At 58.0% G+C, this 20,741-nt stretch overlaps 2 protein-coding genes across 2 annotated transcripts in view; one reads left to right on the top strand and one right to left on the bottom strand.

The window, feature by feature from the left end:
* LOC119098007 (GAS2-like protein pickled eggs) overlaps positions 1–9,340 on the bottom strand; it is a 12,346-nt gene extending 3,006 nt beyond the window's left edge. The window contains 4 exon segments of the mRNA XM_037220938.1: positions 7,461–7,521; positions 7,523–7,638; positions 7,640–7,927; positions 9,031–9,340. Of these exon segments, the coding sequence (XP_037076833.1) occupies positions 7,461–7,521; positions 7,523–7,638; positions 7,640–7,927; positions 9,031–9,231 (666 nt within the window). The 5' untranslated portion in view covers positions 9,232–9,340.
* Positions 1–20,741, top strand: part of LOC119099511 (GAS2-like protein 1) — a 41,798-nt gene that overhangs the window by 8,715 nt on the left and 12,342 nt on the right. The gene's annotated exons all lie outside the window — the stretch shown is intronic.

The following is a 20,741-nucleotide window of genomic DNA, read 5'->3' as shown; positions in this document are numbered from 1 at the left end:
AGGGGGTGGGGGTGGGGGCTACGACCACATTATCCCGGCGACATTTGGTATGGTACTACAGACTCGCTTTCTTCATCTGGGTGAGGAGTTTCTTTTCCACAAACCTTTTCTGTGCTGCATGCAATGCAAATTGACAAGCGCAAATGGTTAACCGGATGTCGGCCTGCGCCCTTTGGCATTTCAATGAGGTAGCCTTTGATCATGCCGCACGCCAAGGGAAGTGGCCAAACTCCAAGCGTCGTCATGCTTCATTATGTTCCTGGTACCACTGTGTCCTCCGCTGGTATCAAACTCTACAGAATACGTATAGCCGTTACCATTGCAGTGACATGTGCTGGGAATCGTGACCATGGCACACACTTTCACATCCACGCCCGAGGCCTCGTGACGAACCCGCATGGCATAAAAGGCGATCAACACCGTTCACAGCTCGTTTAGCACCTCCAGTAAGGACTCGTGCACAGTCGCTGCAAGCGCATCATTTACAATGAGTCATTGATGTTGCAACATCGCAAGTGTCTCGATACGCGGCGGTCCGCCGTCTTCCCCGCATTTGCCCTGCCGTGGCTTAGAGCAGATTTGCGAAAGCTAGGGCTTCACACACGGACCAAACAGCTTAATATACTGTTTAGGTAACAGTTTTCTAATAAGATGATTGCCTCGGGCAAGACAAGGCTGGAGATTCCATATCGTATGGTCCTCCGTACCAGCTATCAACTGGACCGCACAAGATTAGGCTTCAGCGTTGCGGCCCCGAATAATGCAGTCGCCACTTACATATTTGCACGGTTCACTTTGACAACAGTCGATAAGAGGCCTCAAAAATGAGGCATGAATGGATCTGTTTTACTCCAAGACTTCCCATGGCATTACTTGGAAAAAGTCATCCGTCAGTGAGTGGTCTAGCGACGACCAAGAATGCACAACACCCAGCAAAATACGTCTTTTGCGGCATGCGAAGAGTGAGGTGATGACATACATACGTGTTTATCATCATGCAGATGCTTGGTACGCGCATGTGAATGAACCCTGTCGTCTTTGGGAACCCATTTTAATAGGAGCTATGGATGCATTGTAATGCTCTATATTCATAGATTTGGCATGCTAAGGTGCTCGGTCTTGAACCTTACGCTCTACACATGCACGGCTGCCGGCTTCAATGGTGGCTGACGAGACCTGCCAAGCCGGGCGTGGTGAAAGTGCATAACATAGTTTACATGATTGCGGTGAAGCTGTTACATAAATGAATACTAGTGTTGTGAGTGGACGTTGGTCACCGTAAGCTGAGATACACGCCTATACAGTGTTCACGGCTCCGTCTGTCACGATCTGAGATCATAGTGTGTCCCATTCGAGGCCGGTTTCGAAGACTGCCGCTGCTGGCGCCTCGATCAGTCACTAGCGCGCTCATGGGGTCGACGTTCTTAAGATAGCTTAGTGCTTTGTAGACAGTATTAGTTACGCCTCTATGTGGCGTAACTGGTTTCACGCCTCCACCTGCTCTGGTAGCCGGATCCAAAACCAGCTGTTGAAAACGCCCGAAACGGGCAGGTTCATAATTTGTTTACGTCTGCGCGTGTGTGCATACGCTGGTCCACATCTTTGCCAGCATGATTGGCCGTTTTCTTCCCTGTCAGTATCAATTAATGTCATTATGCTGTGATGCTTGGTGGCCAAGATCTAGACCCATATTACCCACCGTATTCAGTTTTTTTGTGACACTTAGTCTTCCGCATCCCAGGGAAGTTGGATGAGAGGAAACATAGCGGTGATATTGCAACGGTGCAGACCTACGTCGTCTAATCACACGAGAGTACTGAGCTGTCTTGAAATCTTGTGGCATTTTAAATTGTGGTCCTGTTGCGGAAATGTTGCGTCCGTGCATTTGTCGTTTAAAATATATGCCCTCACAACCGTGCCTGGTCAGACGCCGCTGGCTACAGGACGCCGCTGACTGACAGGTGCGGATCTAGCCTGGCAGTTTTTTTTTAGGGGGGGGGGGGCAACCGTTCGTCGCCAGCTGGCTGGTGTGAGATCCGAGGTCTAGTGCATGGTGCCTCTCGCGAGTTACCTAAGTGGGGGACACCATTCAAAACCGAAATAAGCACCGAAATGCTTTTGAATCTTAAACAAAAGTTAAAACAAAACATTTAAAACAGTCAAAGCTAAAACAGAAGTAAGTAGACGAAACTTTTATGAAGTTCTGGGAAAGTTTTTGGGGGGCCAAGCATACTTTCAGAGGTTTTGGGGGGTCATGACCCCGTGCCCCCCCCCCAGGATCCGCCTACGCTGACTGGCCGGAAGCCGCTGACTGACCGGACGCCGCTGACTGGCCAGACGCCGCTGACTGGCCGGACCCGGCCGGACGCCGGGCTGGGCCAGACCGCTGACGCTACAGCGTTCCCGGTTGGTGAACACCAAGAGCCGCTCAGCCTACGGTCCCGCTCGTAATCACATACATGTATCTTCAACCAAACACTGGTCCCAAAGGTCTAGCAACTGAACGCAATGCAACACAGAGTGGCTGATGCACTTCGCAAGATTGATGTTCCTCATAAAAACGCGTTTGCTACGCGGCGTGGCCAGTGCTGCATCATTTTGCAGTGATCCATTCAGCAGTGTTAGTTCTGTGAGATGATCGAGATCTTTCAAAGTAGAATGATTACGTACATACATTAATCCAGTAGCATCAGATGCCTGCCAACTTCACGCATCAAATATGGTGTTTCGCGGCGTGCGCACTGATGTCTCAAGTGGCAAACGTCCATCTTCTCAGATCTCGCTCGTTCAGCATGGCGACCAACTCTCGCCAGAGACCACATGCTTTGACCTTAAGTCCGAGAGAAAAACAACAGGTTTATGTAAAACCACGGAAGTGGACAACCGCTGCGAAAGCTGATGCAAACTTGATCAAGATCAGGAGCAGCCCATTCCTATCTGATAGAAATGTTCTTAAAGCTTTTGAAATACACTGAGTCAGGACACCATACTGTCCGCAAAGCACACATAACACCTTAGAGGTACCAAATAACGAAATACCAACGCCTCCGAATGTAATGCAACGCCAAAACCCTCAAAACCAACATAGTCTCAAAAACTGACGTAAGTTCCAGCACGGCAGGTCATAGAGCCCAAATGCCAAGTAGCGCCAGGAGCAAGTCGGCTCGTCTGGTGCCGGTGCCGTCGCTCGGCCGTCACCAGGAGGGAGCCGCCCGTTGGGTCCGGCTGGGGGAGCGCACCTGCCCTCGGCACTGGTGCGTGGTTCCCCGCCGCCGCGGCTATCCGGCGCAGGCAGTGACCTCAGGGACGGCGACCCGCCCCGACAGTGAGTCACGCACTCCCGACAGCTGGCGAGTGACGTCGGCCGTCAGCTCCGACCAGGCGGGTGACGTCCACCGTCAGGTCTGACCAGGCGAGTGACGTCGGCCGTCAGCTCTGACCAGGCGGGTGACGTCGGCCGTCAGCTCCGACCAGGCGGGTGACGTCGGCCGTCAGCTCTGACCAGGCGGGTGACGTCGGCCGTCAGCTCCGACCAGGCGGGTGACGTCGGCCGTCAGCTCTGACCAGGCGGGTGACGTCGGCCGTCAGCTCTGACCAGGCAGGACGCCGGAATATGGGAACCGCGGGAGGGTGGCCTGACTCCTGTGGGGCTTGTGGGGCCGAGGAGGGAACCGACGGCTGGAGGACATCAGCTGGGAGATAACACACCGTTGTCCCTAATCCGAGAGGCGGGGAAACGTGATCCCTAAAGCGAGAGACCAGAGAACGCTATCCCCGACGCGAGAGACAGAGAAGGCATCGCCGACCCGTCAGACTACGGGACAGACTCCGTGATCTCGCAGACAGTGGGACGGGCGCTATATTACACCCAACAGATCCAGGAGTGCATATCCGTGGCCAGCAGATCCAGCGGACATATCCGTGAGCGGTAGATCCAGGGATCAGGGTTAGACCCAGGGGACGTTGTCCGTGATCAGCAGATCCAGGGGATATATCCGTGACCGGGACACCAAGATCCATGCGTGGTCAGGGAGACCGATGGCCGCCATGTAGCGCTGGCAGACTAGTGGACGTCGTAGTGGACGCTCAAAACAACAACATAGGTATTTCGGCACGACTTGCGAGACGGTGTGATATCAGCTGAGACAAGAAGTGAAGCCATGTATGAGACAGGTGTTTGAGTTTAATGCTGTGCAACAACTCAAGCCGCTTTTGAGCGTACTGTGTCAACGTTCGAACCAAATATGGGTTTATTTTACTGCTGATGCTTACTTTGTTTACGAATGGGACCAGTCAGAGGGACCACACTGCATCTGGTCGGCAAATGCTTACTATGCTAGCATAAGAGAAGATTGCAGTTTCGTGTTGTGACACTGGTCTAATGAATAATGTAGATATAGCCAGCGGCCGGGCAGTTGCATCAGAAGATCGAATGGCTGCCATCGGCCCATGTCATTTCCAGCACATGGCATGGCGCCTGCCCGCGTGGCTGCGTATAAGCTCATTGGTACTTGACGTCACAGCCCTGTCTAGATTTCAGCGCAGCGTAATCCAAGAACAATGCCTGACAGATGTCCGAACGTCTTGGAGCCGAACACAAACAGGAGCCCGACTTAAAGCTATCAAACATCGCCCCGTGCGATCATCAATCTTCGCCGAGGACGTAAACAGCAAGTGTATTGTCATCGAAAACTCGGAATGAAAGGACCAATGCACCGAATCACAGACGGTTTCGTTTGGATGACCATAACAGAGCGACGTAGAGCGGCTGCAGGCCTCAGGTGGCTATCGGATATTATATAACAGGACCGCACGAGTCTCAGCACGCCCTTAACTGGTGCCCCGCACCGCACCACCCACACGCCTCATTGGGAAAGCATTCTGACAGGTGTGAGCTGTCGCGAGCGATTTGCTGCCAAAATAGTACAGCGGAGCCCAACCTTACTCAAACCGGAGCTGGCGAGCTCTGGCCGGGTGCAATCAGTCAGAATCAGACTCGATATAGGCAAGGCAGACCGGGATCTTTAGCTTTTTCCTCGGCGATGTAAGCAAGCCCTGAGTTGGTGTGGTGAAAATAACGGACCTTCAGTATTCCGGATTGGGTTGAACCAGGATATCCAGAACTCAGTGGATATGTTATGCAAATTTTTCATACGTTGAATAGGTAGGATGTATTATGCGAACGCGGCGTATTGGTATTTTCATAAGATATCCAATGGTATCCTGACATCTCCGTTTTATCACTACCGTCTGGTATTCTGAAGGTCCGCTATTTTCAGCATGAGTGAGACCCACCTGACCTGACTGAGCCTTTTCAAGGACAAGATCGGACGACAGCCCTGATACCAGTCAGGGGATCGGACGACAGCCCTGATACCGGTCAGAGGATCGAACGACAGCCCTGATACCAATCGTGGCATCACAGAAGTGACCGAAACTGCAGTGGAAGCGATCCCGCCTCTCACGACCCGACCAGAAAGATGCTACCGGACGGCTTCCCATCGCTGGTTGCCGCACCAGCGGCCAGGTGGCAGCACGTGCCTCGCCCCAGTTCGCTCCAGGCGCGGGTAGCGCTCGCAACCCTGGATCTCCGCGATAAGCTCGCGATGAGGACACAGCGAGCACTTCCCATATGCTGACCCTGAGTTTATCATGCGTACGGCGTACTGTGAACGCCCTGGCTAGCCGCACGAGGAGGGCGGCGCCGGCGCCTTCCGCCGCCGCGTGACGCGAGCACGTCCCGGATCCGCTCCGCGCGTCCGCACGGGACGTCCGGGGCGGGACGTGGGACGTCTCGCGCGGTTCCGCTGTGAGGGAGATGGGATGCATGGCGCTTGAGTGGACAGAGCGTCTGCTGTCCTCGACCTTCGGAGCTCACCGAGTTTGACAGGAACCCCGCACCTCTGGCGGGGCGGGGCCGTGACCTGGACGGACGGACGGAGCCGAAATTGGACGCCGGCGGGATAGAGCAGCACAGTGCACACCATCTGCTATGCGCATGCACACAAGGTATGCATCTTTGACGACAGCTTTTTTAAAGAAACTTTCTCGGTTTCAATAATTGTATCAGCTGCAGAATGAGAAGGTCGAGGATACGATACTAAATGTGGGCAATGGATCTGTTACGCCTACCTGTGTCCGTGGAGACAAGTCCTCATTTTCGTTTTTCAGCGAGATCGCAGCTTTCAATCACCCATGCCTTTACATACAGTGTACTTATCAGAGCCTCTTAGAGGGAGGGGTTTGTGATCAATGTACTTCAGGAGAGCGGAACTGCATTGTCAGTGCGCATGGACAGCCAAGGTTAACGGAAACCCGAAACACTGATTCTCAATAAAGGGCTTCCCTTACGATCAGAATATGTCTCGGTCGAATCTGGTCATTGACGAGGACTTTAAACATGATTTGATGGTCTTTTCACAGACTCCATGGAGGTATGCCAGCAGAAAGTGCTTTTGTAGAAAGCTGTGCATAAATATCAAGTTGTTGTAAAGCCGAAAGACCTGCACAAAAAACACTCAAGAAAAGAACGGTGAATAAATTCGCCACTTGGGTTTGAGCATTCAGGTGCACAAAGCTACCAGCTACAGCGGGCACAGAAAGGACTTTGATGTACAAGGTTAAGATGGCTGCTAAATCTCTCCTGGTATAGTGAGCCGTTCCGCTAGAAATGCAATTTGATGTTAAGTTAACTTCATGCACACGTGCATTTCACACGCGATGTTTGCAAGCAAAGTGGCCAAGCGCTGCGAAAAGGCAGCATAAACCGTAAAGGGCACCGATTGCCACCAGCAAGCACCGTAATTCTGGTCCAAAATGGACCCTTTGCTCTTCATTGGCTGCATTTCATCCGTAACATCTCTGACCATCGTGGGAGGTATAGGCACGCTGCCTTGGGAACGCTGAATGTCTAGAACTTGGCAGCTTTGCACAGGGGGGAATATAGCTTCAATGGTAGACCACACTACTTCATTCGCAGCAAGAATCCGTAGTAAATTGACCACGATCCATTCACAATCATACGCTGCGTCACCAACAGGGCAATGTTACTTCAAATTTACATCCGCTGCACCGATCGGGACTGAGTTAAGTAATGACGGTCTCGCCATTAACAAGTGTTCTTGGAACGTCCCCACGCCTCGGTCTTAGCCCATACGTAGCCGATTCTGGCATGTGACCTTGCCATCATGGAGATGGGGTTTCGTTCAGTCGCGGTTAGAACCTTCAACAGCTGAGTGAGCTGTGCCCGACCTTCTCACGCCTGCTGTCCCAATACACGTCTCACCGGCCCGCGGCCTCCCCACTGCAAACCGCCGACCGCATAAACACCCATCTGCCGCTCGCCACAAACGCCCGAGCCGTGACCCCGAGATTGCAGAGCCGACCTAGAGCAGCAAACTGCCCGGTAATCGGCCGACAAAACACCTCATCACGGCCGGCGAACCCCAGTCGGTACTCACCATCTCGTCGAGGCTCTTTAGGTCGTTGGTGACCACCTGCTGGCTGGGGCCGTACACACATGATAGCTGGCGGCTCGTGATCGCGTAGGCCTCCGTCTCCGCCCGCCTCGTCGCGCGCGATCTCCCGGTCGATCTGCTGCTCGAACTGCACAAGCATGGGCGCCGCCATGCCGAACTTTGGCCCCGCGTCGCGCGATCTCCAGCAGGCACAGGATCACGTGCTTCTCGTTCTTGCGCGATACCAGATCCTCGGTCTCGAACATGAGGCAGTCGAGCACGCCCAGCTCGTTGCACCAGCGGATGAAGTTGTGGATGTTGTCGCGCGAGAAGAAGGAGCCGGGACGCGCCTGCCGGTTGTAGTGTACCTCCCAGCCGGGCACCCGGAAGCCGGGTGAGAAGCGACGGCCGTGGCGCATGACGTGATCCGCCTCGAACTGCTCCGAGCACACGCGCACCTGATTGGCGTGCTGGGGACGGCCACGGGCCGGGTCAGCTGGTGCCGGGGCAGCGGACCTGTCTAGTCGGCGGCACGGGCCGGGCAGGGGCCAGGGCTTGCACAGCCCCGGGCGGCGGGGCTGAGGACTGCTACTCACACAACAGTGCGAAGAGGGAGGGCTTTCTGTTGGCAGGAATGCCTACGCGTGTGAAGTGCATTAGTCATGTATTGACCTGGTGGTGTCGGCGTAGTAACCTGGAATGCGTTTTTAACGAGAGGCCGACACACCTAGGTGTTTTTTTTTGCTGTTTGATCGATAGTGCTGTTTGCACTAATGTTTTGAGGATCAAGCCGTCGGCAGACATTGCTCTGCTGTGTCAGTGTGTGAGTGAACAGGGCCTGCAGGACATTGCAGCTACCGAGAAACACATACCACACAGTGGTGTGAGAAAGTTAGGGGCCTAAAGCACAGACTGGAAGAGTTTCTGTACAAACAGCTGCATCAGCTGCAGCTGTCGCACGTGTGACCAGCGTGAGAGCAGCTGTAGCAGTTACGAAACGCGATAAACATACAAACAAAAGGTACGCTTTACGTATGTGGGCTTCGTGCAAGTCCACGGACAAACAGCCAAGTAAACTTAACGGTACATTGAAACCCGTTCAACCCACGCTTAACGGTAAGTTGACACCTCCGGCTAGGTGTTGATGTTGAACGCTACGTACGTCGTCACACCCTTTTAAAGAGCACCAGCGACGGCCATATTGGCGCTCAGGGGTCCTGGCGCAACCGGGATTCGAGCCCGGACTCCTCACGTGGAAGTGCAACACACAAACCATTCGGCCATTACGTCCCCTTTACATCAAATTAGTACTCTGCCGAGAACGTATGGAGTATGATGTCAGGGATATATAGTGGAACTAACACGAAGGGAAGAAATTGCTGCAAATGCTACGCTGGAACTTGATTGAAATGCTCGGAAGCTAATCTATGCACAAGTAGATCATTGACGTTCGCCAAGAATGAAAACAAACATGAGCACGGACTAGACAAACTCACGTCACAGAATCAGCTGAGCGCAGAACGTGACAGTAACCACCAAACCCTGGCACCGGCATCCCAATCAGCATACGTACGTTGCAGAGGACGATACCAGTATCGAGCTTCTCCATGAACACCTCTGCCGTCATTTCCAGCTCGTAGAGCGTGTTGAGCCACTCAGCCAGGTCCTCCTTCATGGCGTACAGGTACTCCTCGGACGTCTTGAAGGGCCGGAACGGTCGGCTCTCCACGTGTCGCAGCCCCTCCGGTCCTCTGTCGCTCACCATCTCGGGCATGGTTGCACGCCCGGCCGCGTCACCGACTAACGCTTCCTGCCGTGTGTCACCGCTCACAGGCTGGCGGCCCACAACCTGGCGACGGTCGCAGCTCGCCGCCCAGCTCTCAGCTCGGCAACCGGTGGCAGCTCGCAGCTGGGCGTGCGGCGGCGGACGGGTCGCGCACGTGGCTGACGAGCGGTCTGACAGCGACGGCGGCGGCGGTGGGCGGCGGCGGTGGCGGGTCGGCGCGGATGGCCCCGTGGCAAGGCCGCGGCGAGGACGACCCTGAGCGGCGCGCGGCGGCGGCGGCGGCACTGGCGGACGGCGCGCTGCTCACTGACCCGTGCAGGCCTGACCGGAGCGTGCTCTGCGCGCAGGGGGCGCTGTCGGCCTCGAGAGGCGGCGGCCCCAGCCTGGAGCGGACCGAACGGACCGTCTAGTCCGGCCAGATCGACGCGGCGCGTGTCAGATACTCTTGTGCCTGGGCACACACTGGCTAGTTAGCGAATAAGGGGACGGAGAGTTGGGGGCGTGGCTGGGCGTTTCGCGGTCTGATGTCCGGCGATTTGTCTCTTGTATTACACTTGGACGTGCCCGCGCCAGAGTAAGGACCAGCGTTTACGTTGTCCTTGCCTTTGCACTGTGGCGAAGTCGCGTTCTCTCAGCTGAAACACTGTTCCGTGCCCGGCTTTTCTGTCACTTCCAGTGCGGCCTCCGCCAGTCGTCGTCACCCGGACTTAAGTCCTCCCTCGCGAGCCGCGCCCTGCCTCCACTCTTGGACCTCACACGGCCGTCACCGCGGGAGCGCTGCCCCAGCCGTGGCCATACACTCGGAGCACCTACCCAGCCGTGACCAGCATCCAGCGCACACTGGCCCGGAGCCGCCTGGACGCCGCCTCGTCCTGCCGGGCGCCGGGCAGGGCCGGTTCTCGTCGGCGGCAGGCATTAGGGATGCCGGGGCGCGACCCGCGCTCCCGAGCTCCGCGCCGCACTGCTTAAAAGGAAGTCGGCCGCCAGTGCTGGTCGGATGCCGGGAAAACAAGCGGCATGCCGCAGATGCCCATTGCAAATCGCCACTACGGAAAGCACGGGTTGTCATGAAGCTGTTTATGGTGTGCCGTTTGGTGAGGCTTCTCGCCTACAAAAATCGCCTGCGAAATTAAGCGCAAGAGATAGATGTCGAACAGCCAGACGGGTTTCCAGTGACCTGTAATTTAGAGTGCGCCAGTGGAATGGCACTTTACCGACTGGTCCCGTACCTCTGCCTGTATCTCCACCAGTGTCTGGACTGCCGTTACATGTAACTAGTGGTAGAATCCGGTCAGGTCATACTGCCAGTCATTTCGCCTGAAGCGCGCCCCACTCCCAGCAGCCTTGGCTCGTGTTTCCGGTACCATTTATGCTGCGAAGTCACGTGTCTGCGGCTGCAGTGGCGTTCTGGAACGACACTGGCACCGGCCGGATGGGCTGCCAGATCTGGTGGCCTCCAGGCCAGCCCGGCTCTCTCCCCATGACCCCGCGACCCGGCTCCCAGTGACACGGGCTCCAAGGAGCTGCGCCGGTCCCTTCCGGGTCTATCATGCACCAACCGGTCACCGCCTGGTTATCATGGTTGGCGCACCGCCATCTGAGCCAACACCATATATGGCCGTCAACTGTAAGGCCGTCGGAGCTCCCTGGCCGATATTCAAGACTATCCCGAACTGCATCGCCATCTGTTTCAGCAAAACTCTCCCGGGCCACTCAAAGATCTGTAAGTTCTTGCTCAGGTGACCCGCGCCCAAAAGTGTGACTCATGAGTCAGCCCAGGACCAGCGGTTCAGCTACAGCGAGCGACGTTCTGGCGCCAGAGCCCCACAACCGGTTTGGCAGTCAGCGACGACCGGGAGGCGACGACTTATATGGCGTTGGCCATGCCGGGCGGTACCTCACAGCGCTCGGCACGTGTTGTCCGTTCAGGGGCCGTGTATTTATGGAAAAGCTTCCCCAACAGCGGGTTTCCTCGAAGTTTGGCCGGCTGACTTTTATTGAACCTCGAAAGGCTGATATTAACACTGAAGACAGCACCCGGGCCAATGGGCGAACGGCTAGTCTGGTTGGACGTTGCGGTGTTGTCGATAATGCATAATGGTCCAAGTGCTTCCACGCAGTAAGCTTCCAGTTCGTCCCAGCTGACAAGGCCAGGGAAATGACGGATGGACAGCGTGGCAACGACCGGGAGGCGACGACCGGGAGGCGACGACTTATATGGCGTTGGCCATGCCGGGCGGTACCTCACAGCGCTCGGCACGTGTTGTCCGTTCAGGGGCCGTGTATTTATGGAAAAGCTTTCCCAACAGCGGGTTTCCTCGAAGTTTGGCCGGCTGACTTTTATTGAACCTCGAAAGGCTGATATTAACACTGAAGACAGCACCCGGGCCAATGGGCGAACGGCTAGTCTGGTTGAACGTTGCGGTGTTGTCGATAATGCATAATGGTCCAAATGCTTCCACGCAGTAAGCTTCCAGTTCGTCCCAGCTGACAAGGCCAGGGAAATGACGGATGGACAGCGTGGCAATATCTCCGCACAGTCAGCACGGCGCGCTGTCCAGCACCCGCATGCGCTATCTTAGATGCGTCGCAAAAAGATGCCGCACAAATCACAGCGAGTGCCTGTTTACGATCTCCGGCACTTATGACAAATTCAATTAACCCCTCGCATTACCGGCGGCACGAAACGCAGCGTGTCGGCACGCGACCGCGACCCCGTCCCAGGCTGGGATCACGTCGGCCGGCGCGGTGGCGCGACTCTCCCACGCTGGCGGGGCCGAAGCCTTGGCCCGCGCCGGCCGCCACCAGAAGACGTGCCGCGAACGCTAACGTCGCTCGACGCAATCGGTGCCGAAGCCGTGCTATCGCCGCGCCCACAGCCGCGCCTTGTATGAATACAAGGCGCCAGTTGGCCCTCGGATGATGCCGGTTTTTCGTCGGCCATCTTTGGTGCGGTCTGACTTCCAGTCCCTTACAGGGTCTTGCATTGGTATGCAGGACATTGTCAGCCCGGCGGCCGTCTCAGGTGAAGTTCTAGACCCTTGGCTTCTGATGTGTTATTTCGTTTGCCTCTGAGACATGCACGGCGGATGTACGGTCACGTGGACAGTGAACGAACGCGACCTGAAAAAGCCAGTACATCCGGCATGTTTGCGGCATTCTTGACCGAACGCAGCATTTCACAATTCCAGAATGCCTGCTGACCTGAATGATTAAACTGCTACATGGGACGTGAGAGTTGTAGTTTTAAGACAATAGCTCAACGGACACCGCTCTTTCAGCCTTCGAGTCCGTGCGGTTAGGGCGCGCGCGTCCACCCGGTACAGGTCTCAGCAGGGCGGGGACGCAGATTATCCAGTCCGGTTAGGGGGCGCGTCCGCTCGGTGCAGGTCTCCGTTCAGCCATTACAGAGTGGGGACGCAAACTATCCAGTCCGGTTAGGGGGCGCGTCCGCTCGGTGCAGGTCTCAGCAGGGCGGGACGCAAACTATCCAGTCCGGTTAGAGGGCGCGTCCGCTCGGTGCAGGTCTCCGTTCAGCCATTACAGAGTGGGGACGCAAACTATCCAGTCCGATTATGGGAGAGGTGGGAAGGGGGCGCGTCCCCTCGGTGCAGGTCTCCGTCCAGCCATCCCAGGGCGGGGACGCAGATTATCCAGTCCGGCTAGGAAGCGGGTCCGCTCGGTGCAGGTCTCCGTTCAGCCATCGCAAGGCGGTGACGCAAACCATCCAGTCCGTTTTCGCACACCCACCAGTCAGACCAGGAGCGTAACCGTATATTCACCGCCATGACGTTCGCGACATGTGACACATCACAGGGCAAGCTGGCAGTGCCGGAGCCTTACAAGGAGGGCTCGCGCCGCCGCCCGTTCTCTGCAGACCTGTTAGACAGCGGGCGCATCGGAAAAGTCCGGGCACGTGACATCCGGTGATGGAAAATATTAAGGCAAGTAACACACAAGTGTGAGGCGTCCAGGAAGAGCACAGCGACCATTCAAGTGTAAAAACATGCTGATATGAATGCATGCATACTGAATGACGCATAGAGTAAGTCCATAAGATCACTCATTATGGAGGATGTATGACAATCGTAAAAGATGCCATCCTTCGACGAGCTGGAAAGCCAAATAACATATACACACAATGCAAACGGTGTTACAAACTGCTATACATAAAAATTAGCAGCAAATTAATATAGGGCAAACTATCACCACGGGCCACACCCTTATTGCTCCCGTGTTGCTTCTGCTGCCAACACAACATACCGCCAAGCAGCATAAAAATACACACAGGCGAAAACATGCAGCAAAATGTGCTGGTTACCTAGACACGCATATGCCCAAATACGCCGAATGAGATCTCTCATGAGTAGAGACGGCGAAACCCAAATTATGCAATCAGTGAAATCGTAGTTAACACCTTTCATTATCCATGTCTAAGGCGATGTCAAAACAAAGCAGTATGGAGTGGAAACTCCAGCTTTCTCAAAAACTATCACGCTTCTGCTACCGGCTTGAGGCCAGTTTTCCGGTTTCCGGCCGATTTTCCGGTTTTCTGGCCGGTTTTTTAGATAATCGTTGGGGTTTCGGTCTGGTCGCACTGAATGAAAATACTGACGATTGCAGAGCCTGTCCTAATAAAAACATTCAAAACTAAAAAAAAAATAGCTTACTAAAAGGTTGGACAATCCTTGTAAGCATAGGCATAGCCAGCAAGACGCGTTTACTAATGTTCTGTCAGTGATCAGATTTTTCTAAAAAGTTCGATACAAATAACTATCGGTTTACGCTATCACCGAGTTGTTTCTGGCGTCCTAAAAAAAGGAGGTTGTTCGGTTATGGGATTTTTCTAGAAAAAAGGCAGTACCAATCATTGGTTCACTACCTCAGCCAACATGCACAAGTGCGAGTGCGTCTTTTTTTGCTTCGCCTGACGGCTAACGTGACACCCACAGTGCGTGGCGCAGACCGAATCTCGCCCAGGAGGAACCCTTTCAACGAAGGAAACCTTGCAGCCCTCTTCGTCGCCATCGGAACTTTGTTTTTAGACTCGCATCACTTTTTTAGGCTCGGGATATAGCTTCGATAGCTCGGGGTACATTCTTGTGTTATAGAAGCCCTACTGATATCTCAAACTGACAGAACATTGGGCCCTTCGCCCCTCCCCCGCCACCTCCAGCGAGCGGGATGGGCCCAACATCCCCCCCCCTCTAGCTGTCAATCGGCTACGCCACTGGCTACCGCCAGGTCAGGTGCCAGTGCCAGCCGTCGTCGCAGTCAGCAGGGCCTGCAGCCCGACCGGGCAGCTTACACTGCCAGCATGCGGCCGGTGGGAAAAGCTGTGTTGCGACAGGACGTGCTTCAGACAGGCTCCTAGTCGCGCAGTCGGAAAAATAAGGTTGTGGGATCACTTATATGTTACGTTTATGAGAAGAAACAGCATGTACTGTCAGCCATCCAACCGAGTGACTGGCTTTTACAGCCCAATACGGTCGAGCAAAAAATAAGGAAATCAACGGAAACGCATGTTGAGAAATCAACGAAAATCAGCTGCATAAAATTCGTACTTGAGAGTACAAACGGGCAGGGATTTCTTCTCAACGATTTCTTCACAAATATCCAGACTCACCACAGTCGTCATTCCTCATCGAAGCACATGCCGCTATGTAAAGTAGTTACAAAACCTCCACTCTAGCTACCAAGCCGCCACAGCGGACCTTGCCTCTATTCCCAAGGCGACAGCAAGCGTATTTTACCGAGCGTGCAGCATACCAACTGCCGACACTCAAACGTACCCAGCACGCGACGATGCAGCGCAACGCCGCCGTACGCCGTCCTCATGCCATCGAAGATCTCGCACGGAGCCGACTCCGTCTCGCCCCCACGGCCGGCGCGCTGCACAGCTGCGGTCGGCGGCCGACCCCGGTGACTAGTGAGCGCCTCATGAGCGCGGGCCGGGCCGCGAGGAGGGCGTGCTGTCCGCCTTGGCCGCGGCACCGGCGGCCCGGCCGGCCGGCCCGCTGGCCGTGCGCGCCGGCGGCCTGCCCCCTGATCCGGCTGTGGCCGTCCCCGCCGCCAGTCTCGCAGCCCCGGCCGACCGGGACTTGACACCACCCGATGCTGCCGTCTTACCACCCGTGGTGGTTCCGGCAGACTTGGCGGCGGCGGGCGCTGCTTTGGTGCCGGCGGGGCCGCCCTTGGAGGCGCCGACGCTGGCTTTGGGGACGGTGGAGACACCTTTGGGAGACGCTTCGCCTGGCGTTGGCGAGGCTACCCGCTGAGCGGCGGCCGAGCCGGCCTTCTTGCCTAGAGACGCGCCCGCCTTCTTACCCACAGAGCCGGCGGCGGTCGGTTTACTGGTCGGCTCCATCTTTTCCGCCACGGCCTTCTTGCTGAGGGCCGCACCAGATTTCTTCCCGACAGAACCGACGGATTTCTTTTTAGTGGCGACGGCCGTGGTGTCCTCCGAGGACGGAGTGCTGGCCGTGGAGGAGCTCACGGAGGACATGGACTGCCGGGAGGACGCTGCGGAGAGGGTAGGCTGCTTGGAGGACGGAGCTGAGCCTGCGGGCTGTTTGGCCGATTGCGTAGATGTCGTCGAGCGTTTGGCGGATGGTGCAGAAGTGTTCCGTTTCGAAACCGTCGAGGAGGCTGGGGTTTGCGTGACAGACGTCATGGATGCTGCGGGCTCCTTCGCAGTATCCTTTGAAACAAAAGGCAACTTCGAAGAAGCACAGCTCGCCGGCTGCTTAGCCATTTTGAGGAAGCGGCCGTTGCTGGCTGTTTGATTAATGCTGTCGTTGTTGAGGGAAGCTTTGTGGATGTCGCAGATGAAGCCGTCTGCTTCGCAGGTGACGCATAGGTCGGGGGGCTCTTTTACAGACGCAGCAGGTGTTGATGGTTTTGTTGCTGACGATGCTAGCTGTTTTCCGACCGTGCTGGCGGTCAGTGGCTGTTTCGGAGACGGTGCGACCTTGGATGAGAGTTCTGCGGACGGCACGGTCACTGAGGGCTGGTTCAAGGATGACCACGGCCCTGGGGACTGCTTCGTAGACGGAGCTGACACTGTGGCCGACTTAGCCGACTTTGACGCGGGCGAGGCCGCCGACGGCTGCTTGCCGGACGGCGAAGAGAGCGTGGGGTGCTTCGTGGACACCGCGGTGCCCGGCGCCTGCCTCGGAGTTGGTCCGGACGCTCCCGACTGCTTCGCGAGCGGCGACAGATTGATGCTCGCCCCCGCCGGAGCGGTGAAGGCCGCCTGCTTCACTGCCCCCGGCCCGGCGAACGCCACGATGGGCTGGCGCGTGCTGACCGAGCGCCACGGGGCGCGTCGCTCGCCCGTGTTCTGGTACACGTTGCCCGGCTCCAGCATGCTGACCGGCCGAGGCCGCTCCTCGGGCGCCTCGTCGATGGTGCAGTAGATGTTCTCCGTAGGCGTGGCGCCGCCGCCGGCCGGCCGGTCGGTGTTGCAGTCGTCGTACAGCTCGGGCACGCCGGGCGGCCGTGGCGGCGGCTCGGTCGGCCGCACCAGCAGGCTGACCGGGCGCGCCACGTCGGAGGCGGCGCGCACCGGCGGCCGGCGGCCCGCTCGACCGCGCCGGCAGCGTCCCGAACTGGCCAACTGCCGGCTGTGGGATGGGGGTGCGAGATGCCCAGCGTGCGCACGGTGTCGCGGTCCAGCTTGGCCGCCTTGAAGCTCTGGCTGGAGTGCAGGCCGGTAGCCGGCTGCGCGGCGCCTCCTCTGGCGGCCGTTCGGCACGGCGGAACACACTGGCCACGCGCGACAGCGTCGAGCCAAGCGCGCCCTCCCGCTCGCCGCCGGCGGGACGCGACACGTCCGAGCGGTCCGACTCCAGCGTCGACGACCGGCTGGTTGGTGCCGACCGGACCGGCTCCGGCGCCGCACCGGCCTGCGCGGCGAGCGGCGGCACCGAGGGCGGCGCCGGCGGCGGCGTGCTGGGCTTCCTGTCGAGCGTGCCGGCGGCGAATCGGACCTGACCGGGCACGGCCCGGGTCGGCTGCGGCTCCTTAGCGTCGATGGCCGGCGGAGCGGGCGGGGCTGGGTCAGCCCGCTTCTCCAGCGCGCCAGCGGCCGACCTGACCCGGCCCGTGACGACCCGAGCCAACGGCGGCCCCGCCGCCGCGGCCGAGCCCGGGGGTTTCCCGGCCTCGCCCGACAGAAACGCCGTCCTCGCGGCTGCAGCGGCGGAGACGGGCTTTGGCGTGGGCTCCCTCGCGTCAAGCTTTCTGTCCCCGCCAGGCTGCTTGCTGTCCCTCGCCCGATTTCTTTCCCAGCGCCGTCATGCCGAACGTTGTCCGTCGCGAGCTAGAGTCCGCGGCCAGTTTCGCGGTCTGGTCGCCAGGGGCACCACCGGCGGTGGCCGGTCGCTTCGTCAGCATGCCGAATGTGGTGCGAGGACTCTGCACAGCACTGACCGGCACCTTCGCCCTCCTTTTTGGGGCTGACCTTCGCACTCACCAGGCGCTCATTCGGCTGCGCCTTCCGCGCCGTGCCGTCCGCCTTCACCATGGGCTTGACCTCGCAGACGAGTCGCTGGTCGGGCGGTCGGGGCGGCGCCCTGCTCGGCGCGTGCCGGCGCCGGCCGCGCCAGCGCGCCCAGCCGGCCCAGCAGGCTGGAGAGCAGGCCGGGCGCCGCCGCCGGCTCGGGCGCCGCCGTCGGCTGCAGCAGCTCGTCCTCACCCGTCAGCATCACCAGACGCACGTTGTAGCTGTCCGTTTTGCCGGCCAGGTCGCGGGGCACCTCCGGACGGCGGACGGAGCGGGCCGCCGGCGCCGGCCTCCCGCCTCCCGCCGACGACAGCTTACTGCAACACCGAGGCGGCGGTAGCGTCAGCTGGAGCATCGGCCACGGCGCCGCAGCAAGCATTCGCGTTTAAAGCGCCGGCCACAATAGGTGGGCACAACTTGCAGGCACGCCGGCAAAAAGCACGTTCTCCTATAGTGAGCCGCACCAAAATAGTTGAATGATTATATGGACAAGATTTAGCCAACGCCCGTATCAGCCGTCTGTCAATGACGAATGACTCGATGATAGGCAGCAGGTTCCTGCATTACATCCTCACTGTAGGATTATGTTTGCTGAACTGTTATCGGCCAGTAGTGTCCTTAGGCGACAGTAGTGTCCTTCTGCCCAGTCATCCCTGTAGGAGGCAACAGCACTAGATCTCTCAGCTTTAAAAATACCGTCTCGCAAAACGTCGTAAAAAATATTTCTGTCTGATAGCCGGCCAACATCAACTTATCCCAATACAAAACCATACATGAACACCTTTATCTCCGAGCCATGGAAACACAGAACACAGAGACGGCCTGCTCACTCCTGGATCGGCAACATTCGCCTCTGCCTGCGCCTGCTCGCTGCCGGCGGCGGGGAGAGTGGGGCGTACCTGCTGAGGTGGGAGGCGACGGGCAGGCGGCAGCAGGCCGGTAGCCGCAGCAGCTGGCCGGGCGAGAGTCGGTGGCGCCGGCAGTACAGGCAGCACAGAACCAGCGCCACAGCCGGCACCACGCCCAGGAAGATCACGAACAGCACGACGGCCGCCGTCCTGCCGGCTGGCGGCGCCGGGCGGCGGTCAGACTCCGCAGCAGCGGCCGGACTCACCACCGCGGCCGAGAACGGCACGGGCGGCGGTCAGACTCCGCAGCAGCGGCCGGACTCACCACCGCAGCCGAGCACGGCACGGGCGGCGGTCAGACTCCGTAGCAGCGGCCGGACTCACCACCGCGGCCGAGAACGGCACGGGCGGCGGTCAGACTCCGCAGCAGTGGCCGGACTCACCACCGCGGCCGAGCACGGCACAGGCGGCGGTCAGACTCCGCAGCAGTGGCCGGACTCACCACCGCGGCCGAGAACGGCACGGGCGGCGGCGCGGCCGACTGCCGTAGATCGACACGGGACCGATCGGAGCATGACGGTCGACTGCGTCCCGCGACACTGATCCGCTCTAGTAATCTGAGCTTGCCCCAGATGCTCAAGAACATTAACACCCCGTAGCGTTCACGAGAATGCGTTAAAACAGAGCCAGACAAACTCGCAAATGCATGCTGAGTTTCAGCAATCCCTTCATCACCACCCAGCTAGAGGAGCGCGACCACACAGATCTGACGCGCGCCGAGCGAGCGGGCCGTCGACTGACCGGTGCTCTGCAGGTTGGGACCGCTGTCGACGCTGCCGCCGACGCCGGCCTCGGCGCAGAGCGGCGGCGCCCAGCCGTAGTCGCAGTGGCAGTGGCCGCGCGAGTTGCAGACGCCGCGGCCGCTGCAGCCGGACGGGCAGCCGCCGGCCGTTACCGTCGCCACCGACGCGCACCGCTGGTCCACGCACATCTGCGCAGCGCGAGGCGCATACCGACCGTTCACATGCGTGGCGGTGCATGGTACACACCGCTGGTGGCGCAAGGCGTTTGTCATTGTTCCACGGGCAAGGTGGAGGTACTCGCACTACAACACTGGCTTGGGGACCGGCATCAGCCACACGACTGATATTGCTTGTGCGCCAGCAAGGCATGCCTCCAAGCCTGTGATGTGAAGCAGTTTCTACACAACAAAATGGCAGCGTTCGACGCACCGGGGAATCTGATGACGGGGGAGGAGACCTGAGGTCGATAGGATGGCCCGTCTCAGCCTGAGACGAGGCCGGGTCCGAGCACCTGGAGGTCGTGACCCCTCCCGAAGGATGGCACGCCGGTGGACGCGCGGGACAGTGTCTCTCGGGGAACTCTGGCGGACCCTGGCGGGGGTCCACGCGGTGGGAGGCGCGCGCGCAACTTGGACTCAAGCTTTGGGCCGATGCTCCGTTTACGCAGCCGTCGCCGAAGAGGGAGTAAAATGGGTCACGCATATTGTTGCGATGCATATCGGAACAAGGTGCGTGGCTACAAAGCGGCTACGGAACCAGGCTGAGCATTTGTTGGACGGTACTGGCAGCCGACATGTAATGCCAGGTGTAATGTCACGATGTTGAGTCCTAATGGTGTCTGTGCAACGTCGTAGCTTGTCAATGTTTGAATACAAATTCCGAAGTAATATGATCAACAGGGATGTCCGTTATATGAAAGCTGTCCAAACTTCTTTGGCAAATTGGTCACCCTACCTAATCATCGTAATACCTCTTCGGCCTCAAATCCACATCCCAACAACCCCACGCGCATACGTTTCAACAACCACAACAAACTTCGCAGTTTCGGCAGCCGTATCTTCTCAGAGACGGACGAATATTTTAACTGCAATCGTCATCCAGAAGGCCCATGAAATATAACACAGTCCACTGCACGAACAGAGCACGTGCGCAGTATACTTAAATACACCACCCTCGTGCTGCGGAGTGCTCACTGGTAACCCCCCCCCCCCCTCCCTATCACTTCCCCGCGACTATCCAGGAGAGAGGCGTTACCTTGCCAGAGCCGCACGCGGCGCCCTGAGGCACGAGGCCGGGGTCGCGCTGTCGCAGTCCCAGGTCGATGACGGCTGATCGGCACGG

The sequence above is a fragment of the Pollicipes pollicipes genome, unplaced genomic scaffold (assembly GCF_011947565.3).
Source record: "Pollicipes pollicipes isolate AB1234 unplaced genomic scaffold, Ppol_2.1 Scaffold_4740;HRSCAF=5597_pilon_pilon_pilon, whole genome shotgun sequence".
Classification (NCBI taxonomy): domain Eukaryota; kingdom Metazoa; phylum Arthropoda; class Thecostraca; order Pollicipedomorpha; family Pollicipedidae; genus Pollicipes; species Pollicipes pollicipes.
This window is presented reverse-complemented; position numbering and strand designations above follow the sequence as displayed.